This window comes from Mesoplodon bidens (genome assembly GCF_964165515.1).
Source record: "Mesoplodon bidens genome assembly, chromosome: 2".
NCBI lineage: Eukaryota > Metazoa > Chordata > Mammalia > Artiodactyla > Ziphiidae > Mesoplodon > Mesoplodon bidens.
In genome coordinates, this window is record NC_138177.1 from 87,896,535 (window position 1) to 87,913,174 (window position 16,640).

At 48.2% G+C, this 16,640-nt stretch overlaps 2 protein-coding genes across 2 annotated transcripts; one reads left to right on the forward strand and one right to left on the reverse strand.

Annotated features, from left to right (window-relative positions):
- Nucleotides 1–6,660: 6,660 nt before the first annotated feature.
- Nucleotides 6,661–12,623, forward strand: ADORA3 (adenosine A3 receptor). Its single transcript, XM_081223646.1, has 2 exons — nt 6,661–7,236; nt 11,340–12,623. Exons 1-2 carry the CDS (start codon nt 6,854–6,856, stop codon nt 11,944–11,946), a joined length of 990 nt encoding a protein of 329 aa, XP_081079772.1. The 5' UTR covers nt 6,661–6,853; the 3' UTR covers nt 11,947–12,623.
- Nucleotides 9,447–10,233, reverse strand: LOC308611099 (sorting nexin-12-like). Its single transcript, XM_081223648.1, has one exon. It carries the CDS (start codon nt 10,158–10,160, stop codon nt 9,672–9,674), a length of 489 nt encoding a protein of 162 aa, XP_081079774.1. The 5' UTR covers nt 10,161–10,233; the 3' UTR covers nt 9,447–9,671.
- Nucleotides 12,624–16,640: the final 4,017 nt, after the last annotated feature.

The following is a 16,640-nucleotide window of genomic DNA, read 5'->3' on the forward strand; positions in this document are numbered from 1 at the left end:
CACTACCAAACGTAAGGTAGATAGCTAGTGGGAAGCAGCCGCATAGCACAGGGAGATCAGCTCGGTGCTTTGTGACCGCCTGGAGGGGTGGGATAGGGAGGGTGGGAGGGAGATGCAAAAGGGAGGGGTTATGGGAACATATGTATATGTATAACTGATTAAATTTGTTAAAAAAAAAAAAAAGAACCTGGGTTAATCAACCGGCAGACCTGCCTTCAAAATAAACACTAACGGGCCTTCTAATGTCAGTTCTGTGTGTTCATTATTCACAGCTTGCCTACTTCCAAAAAGGATGGGAGCCGTTCATAATAAAAGAACAAGGCACGATGGAATCCCCGACACAACAGGTGCCAAGGGCTGACGTGGGGCCTATAGATGCAGTGGGATACCTAAGCAGAGTGTGGTTACTGAGACAGAACACCAGTGCGGAGCCTCTTGGCTGCCCACACAAAACCAAATTATACAAAGCTCTACCACTAAGCAGTTAACAAAGCAGGCTAGTTTATTAAGAAAAGCAACTTTTTTTTTTCTAGCACTAAACTCCTCAGAGAAATGTAACCTGAGAAACTTTCTGTAGGGAACATAGCAGCAGATAGTATCTTTGGTCATGATGCAATGCAGTACATACTTCCTCTGACAGCTTTCTGTATTTACCTTTAATAAAACGCAGAGAGGCTGAGGTTATCTGGGAACGCGTCTCAGCAGGGAACTAAAGTAATATGGTTCCAGGACGCCATTGTCTCATATGGCCCACTGCACGAGTTGCATGCAGAGAGTGTGGAGGGGAAGGGGACTGGCTGCTCTGGAGGCCCAGGATACCCCCCTGCTGAGCTGAGCTTTGACAGGTGCTGGAATGCAGACAATTGGCCCAATAACACACTGCCCCTAGTAGCTGGCCTGACCTCTGAAGCAAGTCTTATCAATTAGGACACTGAAGGATTTCTGCCCAAATGACAATTTGGGTTTTGGCATAATTGATGTGTAACTGTCCTCATGGGGTTCATTGAGAAGAGCCAGGGCTTTGAAGGCAAGACAGACTGGGGTTTGGGCCCAGTTCTGCCATTTACTGGCTGTGCTGCCCAGAGCAAGTCATTCACTGGCTACCACACCTTAGTTTCCTCATCTGTGAAATGGATCTAATAATACTCACTTGCAGGGTTGCACTCCAGCAAAAGCTGGGAAAATGGACCAGTGGGCCCTGTGCCCATAGAAGGGAGAGGACAGGTCAGAGATTGGCAGGCACCGAGGGACGGCCTGGTGACATAGGCATAGGGAGCGTGAAACATCCCAGTGGGACCTCCCCGGGTGGTTTCTGTCCCCCCACGAGTCAAGGAGGCCAGAGATGGCTCCATCCTCACACTGCCTCTGACCAGATGGGCAACCTTGAGTAGATCCCTCTGTCTCGCTGCCTCAGTTTCTTCTGCTGGGAGATGAGACGAATGATATCTACCTTGCGGGGTTGTTGTGTTCATTTACTGACGTGGACCATGTGAGGAGTTTTGCACACTCTGAAGGGCACCAAATATTGTTTTTACTGGAACACTCATGGGTTTAAAAGGAGAAGCTGCTTCTCAGCCCCTTGAGTCAAGAGGATGGAATGTGGTACTGCCCAGGAATATTCTTTGGGATTGGATTGAATTTAGGCAGATGCCAATCTCTCTGTGTCTCCCTTCCCCTTAGTTCTCTCTTTCCTTTTCTGCGCAATCTGAGGGGGCTGGCTAGGTGGTGCTCGGAGGCTGTGCTGCTAAATTCTCAGGGATTTTCTTGCTCAACCTGCACCCTGAGTGGCAGTGGAAATGTGCTGCCACCTGGTGGTCACTGCTGCACATAGCGCCCCAACAGGGACACAGGAATAAAAGCCTCTTACCCGCTAAGACTCCGGTAGTTGGAACACCTCCTCACTTCCTAAGTGCCTAGAACCTGGAACAAATATAGTTAGCTGGACCCTTCTCTGGATTCTCCACTAGAGCCCAAAGGCCTTCTGACACACTCAGTGTGGGTGGAGGTTCTGGTGGGTGGGGCGTAGGTGCCAGGAACAGTTCCCCTTGGCTGGGCAGGATTTCCTGTTGCTCAGAGTGAAGGAACCTTGACCTCTCTCCTCCCCCATCACACTGGCTCTAAGTGAGTCTCTCCTGAATTCAGGCTATAGGGAGTCCCTGGCTCCTTGGTCACAGCTGAAGTCCTAGTAGGAAGCCCCCTGGGGACAGTGGCTCCAGATCAGCCCAGCCTCCTCCCTCCGGCTTGATTGAGAGGCAGAGAAGGAAGGGGGGCTGGCAGAGGGGGAGTAAGAGCAGACCACCGTCCTGGAGGCACTCAGCACTTGCTCTTTCTAAGCCTCTGCTGCTGGCTAGCAAGCATCAAGTTCTATAAAAATATAAATCTTTGGGGAAGTGGCGATGGGGCCAAGAGGAAGTGAGCAAAATGATTTTGTGCAACTCTGCAGGCAGCAGTCGAGTCAGTGAGAGCCAGCTCCCTGGCAGAAGCCAGCACCTTCCGCCTGCCTGACATCCTGTCTCAGCAACCACCTGCACCAGTTCTGGGGCTGCAGAGTCCTTTCCTTGGGCCCCTGCTAACACTGCGTCTTGTTGTTACTGCAGGCTGGGTGCTGGGATTTCCCAGGCTTTTCTGAGAAGCTGCAAAGGATCAGATGACCCATCTCTGGCCAGGCTCTTAGGCTTTTAAGCAGAAGCCCAAGGGCCAGGTTGTGGCCTTGAGGCTGATCTGAGTCCATTTGCCTCAGCTCATGGTGGCTCCAGGCCAGGGTTTGGGACACAAGAGTCCTTTCTCCAGGACTCCAGTTGCTTTTTCTCTGATTCAGGCTCATAGTTCCTCCAAGACCCTTCCCTCCTCCATATTTTCAGGTTTTTTCAGTAGAACCTAAACAGACATAGGCTTTCTTTTAGATGGGAAAATCTGCTGAGCCACGTTTCACTTATAATTTATTTTATTATTAAATTTTTTGTGTGTGGGGGCACCTTGGTCCAACAAGAGGTTTTCTTTCTGGTACAGAGATCCCCTTGGGGCCCAAGCCCTTCTTGCTTATGCATTTGCTGAAGACAGGGACCTGGGTTTGAATGCCAGCTCTGCCACTTCCTAGCTCTGCACCCCGGGGGACAAGTTACTTAACCCTTCTGAGCCGCAACAGCAATGACAGTATCTATTTCATCAGAGAGAATCGAAGGAGATCAGATATATAAAATGTTCAACACAGCAGCTGGTATAATGGAAAGTGCTTCACAAGTCCTAGCTGATTGGTATTCTATACCCAGTGCTAAGTTTATGCCCCCTGGTTCACTGAGGTTCCTACTCATTCATTTGCCAATATCCTGAGCACCTAGTAGCTGCCAGGCATTGTGGTAGGGGATAGAAATGCAGAAATGAAAAGGGAAGATCCCTGCCTTCCAGGAGCTCAAAGAATAACAGGGGAGGGATTATATAAACCCAGCATGGGACAGGGGCAGGTGGGGTCTGCAAATGTTTCTTCAAGGTTCAGTTTGAGAAGTGTCTAGAAGGAAAAGTGCTTGTTTTCTGTGTGGATGCACAGGAGAAGGGCCTTCCTAGCCAGAAAGGAGCATGTGCGTAGGGGAGAGGAAGTGAAAGAGCTCGCTCTGAGCCCCGGGAGACGTGGCCCAGTGGCACTTATGGTTTCCTGATGAACCAGGCAACAGGAGACTGCAGGGGCTGGGAGACCCCCTCACAGAGAGTCTCCAACGCCATTCTGAGGAGTCTGGACTTGATCGCGGGGTCAACATGGAGGCTGCACCTCGAGCTGGGTTAGGGGGCTCAGAGGTGATGAGGGCAGCTCCCTGACTAAGAGTGGCTGTGGACTGGGCTGGGGGGATGGGGAAAGGGGACCATTCCTCCTGGTTTCTCTGTCCTCTTTCCCTGGCTACCCTTTGGTGTTCAGTCTAGAATGAAAAGGACACTCAGGGCCCCGTCTTACGCCAAAATGCTAAGTGGCTGTGAAAGCCTTCCTCCTCACCCCTCAGATCAGCCACCTGAGTATCGATGGGCTCTGTCTACTCAGAAAATATAAAGGAAGGGCTTCCTTTGTTCATAGAGAGGAAATGCCCCAGGTTTGTGCAGAGGATTCTGGGAACAATTCCTGGGGAAGGTGGGGGGGAGCGGTGGCTGGGTCGGTGGCCCCACATGTGTCCCCTGTCTCTCCTTGTTCCTGTGGGTTATGGCCTCACAGGCTATCCTGTCCCCACCATGCTTCCCTTGTGAATGGTCCTTGAGCAAAACCCTTCTACTTGGTTTCTCTAACCCAGATGAGATGGGCTGATTCTGGAAGGACTCACCTGGGTCTTAAAGGAGGGGAAATAGGCTGGAATCTGAAAACACACACCAGTCGGGTTTCCAGCTCCAGCTGTCACTTCCATCCCTAACAGCTCGGCTCACTTCCGGTAGGATGGATCTGTGGTTCAGGGACTTTCCCTGGCCTCCACCTCCTTTTCCCTCCCCCAAGCTTCTGGCCCACAGCTGCACAAGAGCCACAGGCTTTTTTCTTTAAATGCAGGAACTGTCCACTGTCTGCCCAGCTCCCAAACACAGAGCAGCTGTCTGCGCTCCACTCTGCCATGAGCCCACTCGCTCTGTCCTCGGCCACCCTAGGCAGACCCGGGGTTACCAAACCCTCCAGGAAAAATGTTCCTTAGCTATACCATCACCACAGCCAGGCAACATGACTCATTGCTACCCCAGAGGGTCTTTCTCTCAAATAAGGTTTTGGTGCTACTGGGTGGCTGAGGGTCGGGAGCCGGGGTACATTGTTGGCAGTGAGTTACCAAGATTCAACAACTGCTTTATAGAGAGAAGGACTTGTTTCGGTCACACGGAGCCTCCTAGAAATCGCTCTCTATGTCTTCCTTCTCCCGAGCAGAGATAAAGAGAGCAGCTGCAGTAGAGACATTTATGAGAGGTCACGTTGGAGGCTGGTGACACCTTTCAAGTTCCCAAAGTGCAGGGATGTGGGCACGGCTAACATTGGAAAATGCTGGAGCGACAGAAATGCAGTTGGAGAGGACTGCACCTTAATGTCTGGGGAGTTGGCTCAGCTCCCTGAGCAAGTCTAGCAGGGATGAGCAAGGCACACCAGACAGACTTGGGATGAGGCGGGGGTGGGGAGTGGGGGGTGGGTAGGGGTGTCGACGGATGATGCCGAAGCAGAACAACCAAAGAAGACCCTGGCAGGCCCCATGCTGAGGCATCTCTCCAGTGCCCCAGTGAGAGGTGTTTGTTAGTAAACACCAGAACAGCACTCCTGTGATTGTCAAATTTTATTTTTTGAATCTACATAGATTGGTGCTTAGAGGTAAGTATTATCAACCCTTCAATCCACAGTGTGGGCTTAGGTCCAACTGTTCCTTTTGCTGTCTCTCTAAATAACCCTTTTGGGCGGCACTGAGAAACCCCTGTGGAACTCCCAGGGGGACTCCAAATAAAAATTACATTCAAGTGTCTGATTCCCAGGAGTTTCCAGGTGAGCAACTTCGGGGAGAGGGTCTGATTTTCAGATAGATGACTGTTCCTGCAGGGCCGGGGTGGGGCTTGGGGCCGGAGGGCAGGAGGTATGCTGTGTGATCATGTGTACATGTTGCCCTTTCCCTCCTTTCTGCATGGCTGGTCATCCTGTTGTCCCTCAAACAGATTTGACACAGGCTGGTTGCTAGCGTGAGGGTGGGTGTGTGGGCTGAGAAGGGAAGATGAGGGTCAGCAGATGTGATGCTTACGGGAGGTGCTGAAGTTTTGCTCATCTGAACAGGGAATCTTAGTTTGTCTCTTTGGCAAAAGATCTTTGATACAAAGGCTGGGTTCCAGCTATGCCCCAACAGAGTCAACTCATGTGGCCGAATTCTCGGTCCTTACTGTTATGCGCTGTCTCAGTCCCTTTGGGCTGATATAACTGAATACCAAAGACTAAGTGACTTAGAAACAAGAGAGATTTATTTCCCACAGTTCTGGAGGCTGGGAAGTCCAAGATCAAGGCATCAGTAGAACCTGTGTCTGGTGAGAGCCAACTTCCTGGTACATAGATGGTGGAAGGGGCAAGGGAGCTCTGTGGGATCCCTCTTATAAGGACACTAATCCCATTCATGAGGGCTCCACCCTCATGACCTAATAACCTCCCAAAGCCTCCAACTACTTTGACTTGAGGGTCAGAATTCAACCTATGAGTTTTGGGGGGACACAGTCAGTCTATGGTGTGTACTCTTTAGAAAAAGTACATTCTGGCTAAGTTTAGGAGCCTGCCACCAAAGTCTATTTCTTTCTCTTCTGTGTGTCCTGCTTGCCTCCTTATTGCACAGTCTTTCTGATAAGCTAGCAGAAAGCCAGAATATTACATAGTCAGTGCTCCCAGCTCCTCTCCCACCCAGAGTGGCATTCTTATCTAGTCCCTGAGTAAATGAATGCTGAGTCTTCTCCATGCTACGAACATGCCCCCACCCAGCCCCCATTCTTTCCATCTTCTTGCTGAGTGTTCCTGGCTCTGTGCTTCCTCTTGGTCCATCTCACTTCCTGAAACACCACTGAAGAGCATTGCTTATCTTGATGGATCTTAAGTAGCTCTCCATGGGCAGGGGAAATAAGAGCAGCAGCATTTTCACTTTCAGCCCACATAGAACTGTTCTCCAGGCTTCTGGGAGCCCAGGGGTGTACGGCCTGCGTTGAGGCTGAAAGTGATGGCCCTGTGATGGACTGTCTCTAAGGAGAGGGGGAGAGGGGGTTCCATCAGAGAAGAGAAGGAATGGGTGAGTTGTGAGTTCTGGATTGTGGCTGCTGCACCTGGACCTCTGGCAAGATGTCTGGCAAGAGCTAGGCTGACTGGCCCACACGGATCTTGTTGGCACATATGTCACCTGGGAGTCTCCACCTGGAAAGCGAGATGCCAGTCAACAGCACTGCCGTGTCCTTGGCCAACGCTACCTACATCACTGTGGAGATTCTCATTGGGCTCTGTGCCATAGTGGGCAACGTGCTGGTCATCTGGGTGGTCAAACTGAACCCCAGCCTGCAGAACACCACCTTCTATTTCATTGTCTCCCTAGCCCTGGCTGACATTGCTGTCGGGGTGCTGGTCATGCCTTTGGCCATTGTCATCAGCCTGGGTGTCACAATCCACTTTTATAGCTGCCTTCTCATGACCTGCCTGCTGCTGATCTTCACCCATGCCTCCATCATGTCCTTGCTAGCCATTGCTGTGGACCGATACCTGCGGGTCAAGCTCACGGTCAGGTAACTTGCTTGGAGAGGGGTGGTGTGGGGCAGTGATAGAGGTGCCTGGGAAATGGGGCTACAACCTCCAGATCTCAGACTTTTTGAGTGGAAACAAATCCAAATTGGCCTCTGAGCTTGAAAGAGGTTCTTTTCACCATTTGGTGTGTGAAGGGTTTAACAACAATGAGCAGAGACTTGGGAACTAGAAACAGAGGAACACTCCAATCCCTCCCCACTGACTACAGAAGTATATGCTCAATACTCCGGGGGCTAAAGATGACAAAAACTCGATGCACCTTTAATTAATGAAAAATGCTCTTGACTTTTAGAAATGATAGAAACATACTAGATGATAAGATAAGCAGAGAGAAAAGAAGGAGATAAACTGATGTTTCTCTTCTTTGCAAATGTAGGCTATTTTAAAGTTGTTTTAATTTTGCTTCCTCTTCCATGTTGAGAAGGAGACCACAAAAGTTCTCCATTACAGAAAGTAGTAACAACTTTTCAGTTGATCATTTGAGCAGAAGAGATTGCCAAATGAAGAAATCAAATCCCCAGGTGTCCTGAATTACATTGGTATCTTGTTGCTCCTCTCTTCTCTTGGGGAAAGAGCATGGTGAGGGAGCTACAGACAACTTTTTTTTTTTTTTTTTTTTGCTTCACAGTGGTTTAATATGAACAGAGTTGAATATGACATTGTCTGACAGAAGAATGAACATTTTGCTGAATAAAAGCCCCGAGTCAGGATATATACACAGCAGAAATGGGGCCTCAGGCTCTCAGCACTTGTGCACAATGAAAGGAGGAATCTTTTTTTTAAAAAAAAGTCAATAACAGAGGATACAAATGAAAAAGGCAGCAACAACACCAACACTGGGAAGTTGGGAAAGGGAGCAGAGCCTCGCTCTAGGGGCCGCTCAGGCCCTGGCACAGGCCCGGCAGCTGAAGAGCTATCTGTGTCAGGGAACTTCAACATTTAGATGTACTCCAAACCCCACATCAAAATCCAATCCTAATCTCTCCGATCAGGGTCTTGTCAGAATCAGTAATCTTTTCCCTCAGGACCCTATATAAAGAATTCCAGTCCTTCCATGATAGGGTGTCTAAGCAAAGAGCCCCCACTTTTGACCTGACACTAGAGTTAACCTGCTCCCATCCCACCACTTGGGACAGATATCGGGCCCAGCAAACAAACCACTACATCCCAGACAGAAGCCCAGGAAAGTCGCCAGCCTCAACAAGCTGCCTCAGACTCTAAGTTTTAAGAAATCTATACCCAGGTGCTAACCCTACCTCAGCTTCCGGGGAGGATGCTGGGGTTCCATGGGAAACAAGTGCAGGCAGTTCAATAACCCTGTGACCAAGCTGGGGAGGGCAGCGACAACTCTTGCCCCTAAGCCCCATCAATAGCTCAAAGTGCTTAGGAGAAGTCAGAGACTGTGTGGTTTGTTCATGTGTTTTCTGTCTTGTGGCAGCACTAAATGGGATGGGGGGAAGGGAGAATGGAAGGAAGAGAGTGGTGATGCCCTTCCCTACCACCGGGAGGTACCTAGAAAATTATCCACTCCCACCCTTCAGGGAGTTACCTGGCAGTGGTGAATTTCCCATAGCCCTCAAGCCTCCAAATCTGCAAAGCTAACCCATAGGAGTAGCAAGGGCTTGGGGAGGGAGAACTGCCAGCCCAGCCCATTCTGACTCACCTGCTGGTGAGTGAGAACAGGCAGCCAGAGTGGGGAGCCATAAAGGAAAGGGGCTAGGCAACAGGAGCTCCCCAACTGCCCTATGGCTTTCTTCTGACTCTGAAGCAGCCATGATGATGGGTCTAGAAAACCCACACACCTTGCTCCACACAACATACTGCTTAGACTCTAGAATTACTGCCATGAAAAGCAACAAGGGAGACAGAAAGTACAACAAAAGAAACTCTTGAGAAAACTGGGAACGGGCCTAGAGAAAATGAGAGCTTTTCGGTCTCTGCCACCTTCCCCACAAGGAAAAAAGTTCATGCAGGTAGGAAAGGCAGGGTCTTTCCCTGCTCAGTGTTCCTGGTTAAACCTAAGAGTAAGAAAAATCCCCTGGACTTGCAGCATCAGTATGTACCCAAGTGCCCCACCAGCACAAGACCTGCCCCACCAGCACAAGACCCGCCCCCCGCAAGGTTAGCCTTCTGGCATGGGTAAATGCCCAAGAAATTGCCTTCCAGTCCAATCCCCCCACCCACCCCCCAACCCCAAGCAAAGGGCATCTGCCTGTGGTTTCCCACCTCTCCTCAGAGGAGAGGATCCTAGCAGAGTGCCCACGGTATAGTCAGGTACCAAGGAACACAATGCCAGACAGTCTATCAGGCCAGGGGATGGAGAGCCAACTTCAGATCAAAGAGAGAGAGAGAGGCTTAGTGTAAAAACCAATGTCATTTCAGCAGGAAAGTAGAGGGCAAGTGGTGAGAGGGGCTCCTACTGGCGCACCTTCCCAGGGACGTAGTTCCTGTCAATTGCCTCCTCCTGCAGGAACATGTGTAGGCAGCGTTCGTTCTGAGCCAGTGGGTGCCCAGCAATTTTGTTAATAAACTGTTCGAGGCCCTGCCTCCTTTCTTCAATAAAGGACTCCTCAAAGATCCCTTCATCTCCTCGAAAAGGGAGCTGCCGCTTCAAGGCTTTCCCAGGCAGTGGTGGTACTACAATCTTACTATCTCGCTCCAGCTCATTTTTTAGCCACTCGAAGTCACTGTAGCGCCGTCGTACACAGGACTCCTTCAGCTTGAAGATAGGTAGGTTTGTCCGCATGCGAACCTCATAGGTGGTGAAGCGCGCGCGGCCCACGCCCACCGTCTGTGGGTTAAAGATGTCGATCTCCAGGAAGTTACTTGGCGGCCCGTAAGCGTCGGTCAGGTCCTGCGGCTTCGAGTTAGGGCGCCGAGTGTCAGCTACTGCCGTGTCCGACATCTTTCCGAAGGAGAGACTGGGACCGGGGAAGGGGGGATGGGGGACAGAGGCCGAAGGCAGGAGCGCGCACGGCCCCTTACAGACAACTTTTGATACAAATGAGCCTGGGTTCAAATCCCAGATCTTGAGGCCTGATATTGGGCAAGTTATTTAGCTTTCTGCATCTCAGTTCCTCATCATAGCGTTAAGATGCTCTGAACTCAGATTCACCTCCATTCCATTTTAGCTCCAACACTTTTAGCTTCTACAAGTTGCTTAACTTGTCTGTTTCATTTTTTTTTCACCTATAAAATGGGGATGATAATTGCACCTTCCCCATAAGATCAAATGAGATAATACACGTAAAGCTCTTAGAAAAACGCCCAGCACACAGTCGGTGCTCAGTAAATGGTAGCTGTAACTACTGTGATTTTCACCATTACCATCAATGAAATGGAGATTGTCATAAAAATATCTCCAGTTTATCATGAGATTTTATTGAGAGAAAGTCTACTGAGTACATAGCCAGTACTTAACAAAATCTGCTTCCTTCTTATAGCCTGTGTAGAATGTTGTCAGGAAGAATGGTTTAAGGAGAAATGGTGACTTTTGATTGGATGAGTCTTTTAAGGTCCTGGAAGCACCTCAACATGACTTTTGCAACTCCATGAGAGTGGAGTATAACTCAAACCCCAAGTGTGGTGCAAATAGAGAAGCAGGGGCAGACACAGGTAGGGGGTAAGTGTGGGACAGGCAGAGTCTAATTTATGGACAGCAGCACAACAGCCAAAAAACAAAACAAACAAACAAAAAAAACCAGTGCAGAGCACAGCAGGCAAACATGCTTCGAGCAGATTATTTCTCCCCAGGTAAGGCGATCCCAGGAGACTTTGATCGATAACTCTTACTTCCCAGGGACTGAAGAATTCTTGGGCTGGAAATGGAACTGTGAATGGAGTACACAAGCCCCTGACTCTAGGCAACGTACTCCTGCTGCTTTGGAGGTTGTACTTCTTTAGAAAAGTTCCCAGAGAACTTTGCTGTATTTTTCTCTAATCATTGTCTGCTCCTCTTGTCTTCATATCCAGTAGAGTTTAGCTGAAATCACCATAGAATACCAACACCCTCCAGCTCCATCCCCCCCCACAACCCATCAGCAATTCCTGCTGTGAACTCACCGACTCCCTTCCATTTCAACAGATACAAGAGGTTCACCACTCAAAGAAGAATATGGTTGGCTCTGGGCCTTTGCTGGCTGGTGTCATTCCTGGTGGGATTGACTCCCATGTTTGGCTGGAACATGAAACTGAACTCAGAGTACCACAAAAATCTCACCTTCCTTTCCTGCCAATTCCGTTCCGTCATGAGGATGGACTACATGGTCTACTTCAGCTTCTTCACTTGGATTTTCATTCCCCTGGTTGTCATGTGTGCCATCTACCTTGACATCTTCTATGTTATCCGGAACAAACTCAATCAGAACTTTTCTAACTCCAAAGAGACAGGTGCATTTTACGGACGGGAGTTCAAGATAGCCAAGTCTCTGTTTCTGGTTCTTTTCTTGTTTGCTTTGTCCTGGCTGCCTTTATCCGTCATCAATTGTATCATCTACTTTAATGGTGAAGTACCACAAGTTGTGCTGTACTTGGGCATCCTGCTGTCCCATGCTAACTCCATGATGAACCCTATTGTCTATGCTTATAAAATAAAGAAGTTCAAGGAAACCTATCTCTTGATCCTCAAATCCTGTGTGATCTGCCAGCCCTCTAATTCCTTGGACTCAATCACTGAGCAGACTTCTGAGTAACTATCCATGAAAGATGACTCTCCGTCCCATTACCCTTCAGATTCAGCATGGACAAGCACTTAAGGGCCTATCCACCTGGGCCATGGGCTCTCACATGTTTGATTCCTTCCAGTGATGTGGGAAGCATTTGGCTGGCTGTCTCCAATTTTATCTTCCCTACTACCCTCTTTCTCTAATTCAATTTTTTCTTGTCCTTTTCTAATTCAATTTTCTGGGTGTCTGACTTGAGGACAATGTTCTATTGTTACTACTGCCCGTGTCCCTCCTTCCCAAACAGAAGTCATGGAATCTGAAGGATGCCTCATTGACTTACTGCAAAAGGGTCCCAACTGGGCTGGACATGTACATAATGGTGACTCAGTTCTACTCCATTATGGAACTAAGCAGAGAACCCTGCTCTCAGCAGATACCTGGGGGATAGATGGAATGCAAGGAGTGAACTGAGTTTAAGAGGGACTTAACTTGCTGGATTCACCTGTAAATGTATTTGAGTAAATAAAAGATGATAACTAATTGTTGTGTAGCTCTTTGCTGAGGGTCAGGGTCACTTGGGTCTTGAAGACCCAGCTGGCTGTTCCTGGCACTCAGCCTGCTTCTACCTGATGCCATGTGGCATGTTCGCCTGTGTAAATTCTAGGACCCTCACCCATGGCCCCAGAACACCCTGCTCCTTTTTCCAGGGCTGATCAGAACATTTGTCAACTTTATGAACCATTCATCAAGAGTTAGAGAAGAAATGATTCTTAGAGCTGAGTCTTAATCATCTCCTCTGGTATTTTATTATTTAATAGGAATAGCGGGAGTGTGGCAAAAAGAGACACCAGATACCTATTATTTGTTGAGCAATTTCTATGTACTATTTTGCATGCATTCTCTCTTTTGGTCCTGACAGTCTTTTAGGCACCACCATTATTACCATCTCTATTTTGTAGAAGAGAAAACTGAGGCACAGAGGTGTTAAGTAACTTGTTCACGATCACACAGTTAACAAGTATGAGAGCCAGGATTTCAAGGCAGTCCTGCCTTATGGGAGAACCCAAGATTCTTACTACCTATCCCTAGACATGCAGAGTAAATTGTCATTTCTGCAAAGCCCAAACTCTTAAGTCACCTTACATACAATTAACAGAATCATGGGTACAAACTATGATTTGTATACTCAAAGACTGCTGGGGGCTTCCCTGGTGGCGCAGTGGTTGAGAGTCCGTCTGCTGATGCAGGGGACACGGGTTCGTGCCCTGGTCTGGGAAGATCCCACATGCCGCGGAGCGGCTGGGCCCGTGAGCCATGGCCACTGAGCCTGCGTGTCCGGAGCCTGTGTTCCGCAACGGGAGAGGCCACAGCAGTGAGAGGCCCGCGTACCGCAAAAAAAAAAAAAGGACTGCTGGGTTTTTGCCTTAACTGCTGTTGCCAGTTGGGACACCAGACAGGGATGGCGTTCTAGTCAAGTCATTCGGGCATTGAGTGTGGCTCTGGAAGTTTGAGGTGGCATCTCTGATTGGGCTATCCAAACTTGCAGCTGTGGACTCTCACTCCCAAGACAATAAGTATATTAACTTGATGAGAGCAGCAAGTTGGGGATTTCAGTTAAACCACATCAGAGAAGATAACTGTACTGAAAATGTTTTTCTTATTAATTCTTAGCCAATCTTGAAAGGTTATCCTGACCCTAATCTTAGGCCAGAGCCTGATAAGCCTATTTATCTTGTTAACATTTCACTTCAGGGAAATGTCCTCGTGTCTTCTCTTGTCAGCCCAGGAATGATCAACACTATGTGCGATGTTGAAAAACTCGCACATAGCATTTTCTACTAATGCCAAACCAGTTGGTCACCCCGCCCACCCACTTCCTGGTGCCATTCACAATCTTATGTTAGAGGCAGAGGACTGCAACGCACCCCCGCCCTCCATTACTGGGGGTCCCTGGACGTGGGAGGGGATTTTTTTCCTGACGAATTCCCCATCAACATTTTGGGGGATCTTTCTTCTTTCAAAATACAAGCCTCCCCACCTCTAATTTTTTCTTAATGGTATCCCCTCTTTTTTTTTTTTTTTTTTTTTTTTTGCGGTACACGGGCCTCTAACCGTTGTGGCCTCTCCTGTTGCGGAGCACAGGCTCTGGACACGCAGGCTCAGCGGCCATGGCTCACGGGTCCAGCCGCTCCGTGGCATGTGGGATCTTCCCGGACCGGAGCACGAACCCGTGTCCCCTGCATCGGCAGGCGGGCTCTCAACCACTGCGCCACCAGGGAAGCCCATGGTATCCCCTCTTTTGATTTCAGCATTTTCCCCCGCATTAATTTTTGTGTTTAGTTAAAATGCCCCTCCAGGACGAGGCCCTGGGTCTACTCTGGAGCATTGGGTGCTCCTGGCACACTGTTCTGCCCACGACTCACCTTTGCCCAGTTGGAGACTTGAGGGAAGTGCTGGTTTGTTCTTGGCCTCTAACCCAGTTGCTATAGCAACATTTGGCATGTGCCCTTTTAGGAAACTTGATTTAAAGGGACCGCTTGCCTCACAAGAAAACAGCAGTCTGTCCTGAGTCATTTGGTGTCATCAGACAAGCTGTAGCTCCTGAGTTACAGAAAAACTTTTTTTTTTCTCCCTTTCTCCTCCTCCCCTCCTCTCTCTTTTCCTTTCTGACAGTCACTGCTTAGCAAACCCACTGAAGGCTTGTAGGAAGTTGTATCTTGGGGGCTTGAGAGTCATTGAGAATCTCTTGAGCTAGGGGGCTCCACCAGCCCAGAAGAGGCCCTTACAGTGAATTGTCTTTTGGCGTGAACTCAAAAAAGATGAACTAAGACTCACTGATGAGGAGTTGGGCTGGAAGCGGCGAGATTTACCCTGGTTTCAGGTTTAGAGATTAATGTCACTGGAGTTTCCCTGAGTCTGTCTCCTGGCTAGCTCCCTTCAGCTAAACATTGTCAAAGGTGGCTGTTGGGCTTTCATTTTAAAGGAATAAGATAAAAAGACCACCGAGACAAAACTGAGGTTTGCTTCCTACTTCCTCCTCCATACAGATTCACTGGAACAAAGGTAGATGCTGAGTAGCTGGGCTTATTTACTCAAGTTTTAAAATCAAATCAACAATAGAAATAAGTGAAGACCAACCAAATGAGAACAAACAAACCCTATTTATTCTGAGCTTTCTATAGCAAAGGAGTCAGCCACTGCCCCTTGCTTTTTGGCAGAGACTTAAAGGCAGGCAGAAGAGTGGGATACTTTTATAGTGGAAAAAAGAAGGCCTCAGGTGCACCCCGACTGGAGACCATTGGCCTGGGGAGGCTGTAGACAGGCCGACTAGAAGTGGGGCATCCTGTGTGATGGGTTAGGGGGCATACTTGACTTTCTCTGGTTGGTTCCTAGATGGAAGCAGGACAAAAATTAGGGAAGCTGTCAGTTATTCATCAAGTCCTGGCCATTCAGGGCCAGTTGTTACAGGGATTATTGTTTGGCTTTCTGGATTGTTACTAGGAATAATAGCCTGAGTTCCTATAAGTCTGGTTTACATCAGGCTGGCTTCCTGGGCCAGTTACTATAGATAAGGGGCTGGTTTCCTGGGCCAGAGTTCTATTTTTATATATGGTCTGGCCATGGTCTGTTTGTATCTTCAGTTTCTTACAACTAAATTCACATTTTCTAGAGAAACTCTACCCTTAGATACTATACTGGGTAAAATGGGAATGAGAAAAATGAGGCTGCATCGTGCCCCAACCACTCAGATGACTGGCATAATGTAAAATCCCAACTCTAAAGTGCTCTACGGTGTTGTGATATTGTTACTACTGGGGAAGCAGAATTGAGAGCAATGGAAAGAACAATTTTTTCTTTCAGATTTAGCATCAGCTCATGGCGGCTGTACTAGCTGTGTGAACTTAAATTTAGCAGTTACTTAAACTGAGCCTCAATTTTTCTCATCTGTAAAATGGGAGACTAGTAATACCTGTGTCAACATTTTGTTTTGTTTGTTTTTTGCTTTTTACTTTTTATTATGAAAAATTTCAAACACACAAAAGTGGAGAGATTAGAATAATGAAGGCTCATATACCTATTGTCCTGCTTTAATAATGATCAACTTACAGCCAACCTTGTTTCATTAATGACCCCACCAACTGGCCTTACCCTGATTATCTTGAAATTTTGCACATCAAACTATTTCATCTGTAAACACTGCGGTTTGTATTTCTAAAAGATATTTTAAAAATTTGGTTTATCCTTATTACCCATTTACCTTTTTATTTACACATCAAATAGAGTGAGAATTAATTCTACCCTTAAGAGGGAGCAACGGAGCTAATAACACCAGATAATACTCAGAACGCTAATAGACACACCTGTTTATTCTCTGTAACTCTGAGCCTATCATTTGCTTTAGAATGTTACTTTTTCATGTCTTGGGCATTTTCCTGATATCTGTGCATAATCTCCTTCTGTTGGTACTTTCTTCGGTTTCACGGTGTGCCATCTCTGAGCAATACTGAGTGTTTGGTTTACATGCAGCTTCCTCAGCAATAGGGACTACTTAAAAAAAAAATAACTACAATGTCAATTTTTTTTTTTTTTTTTTTGCGGTACGCGGGCCTCTCACTGTTGTGGCCTCTCCCATTGCGGAGCACAGGCTCTGGACGCACAGGCCCAGAGGCCATGGCTCACGGGCCCAGCCGCTCCACGGCATGTGGGATCTTCCCGGACTG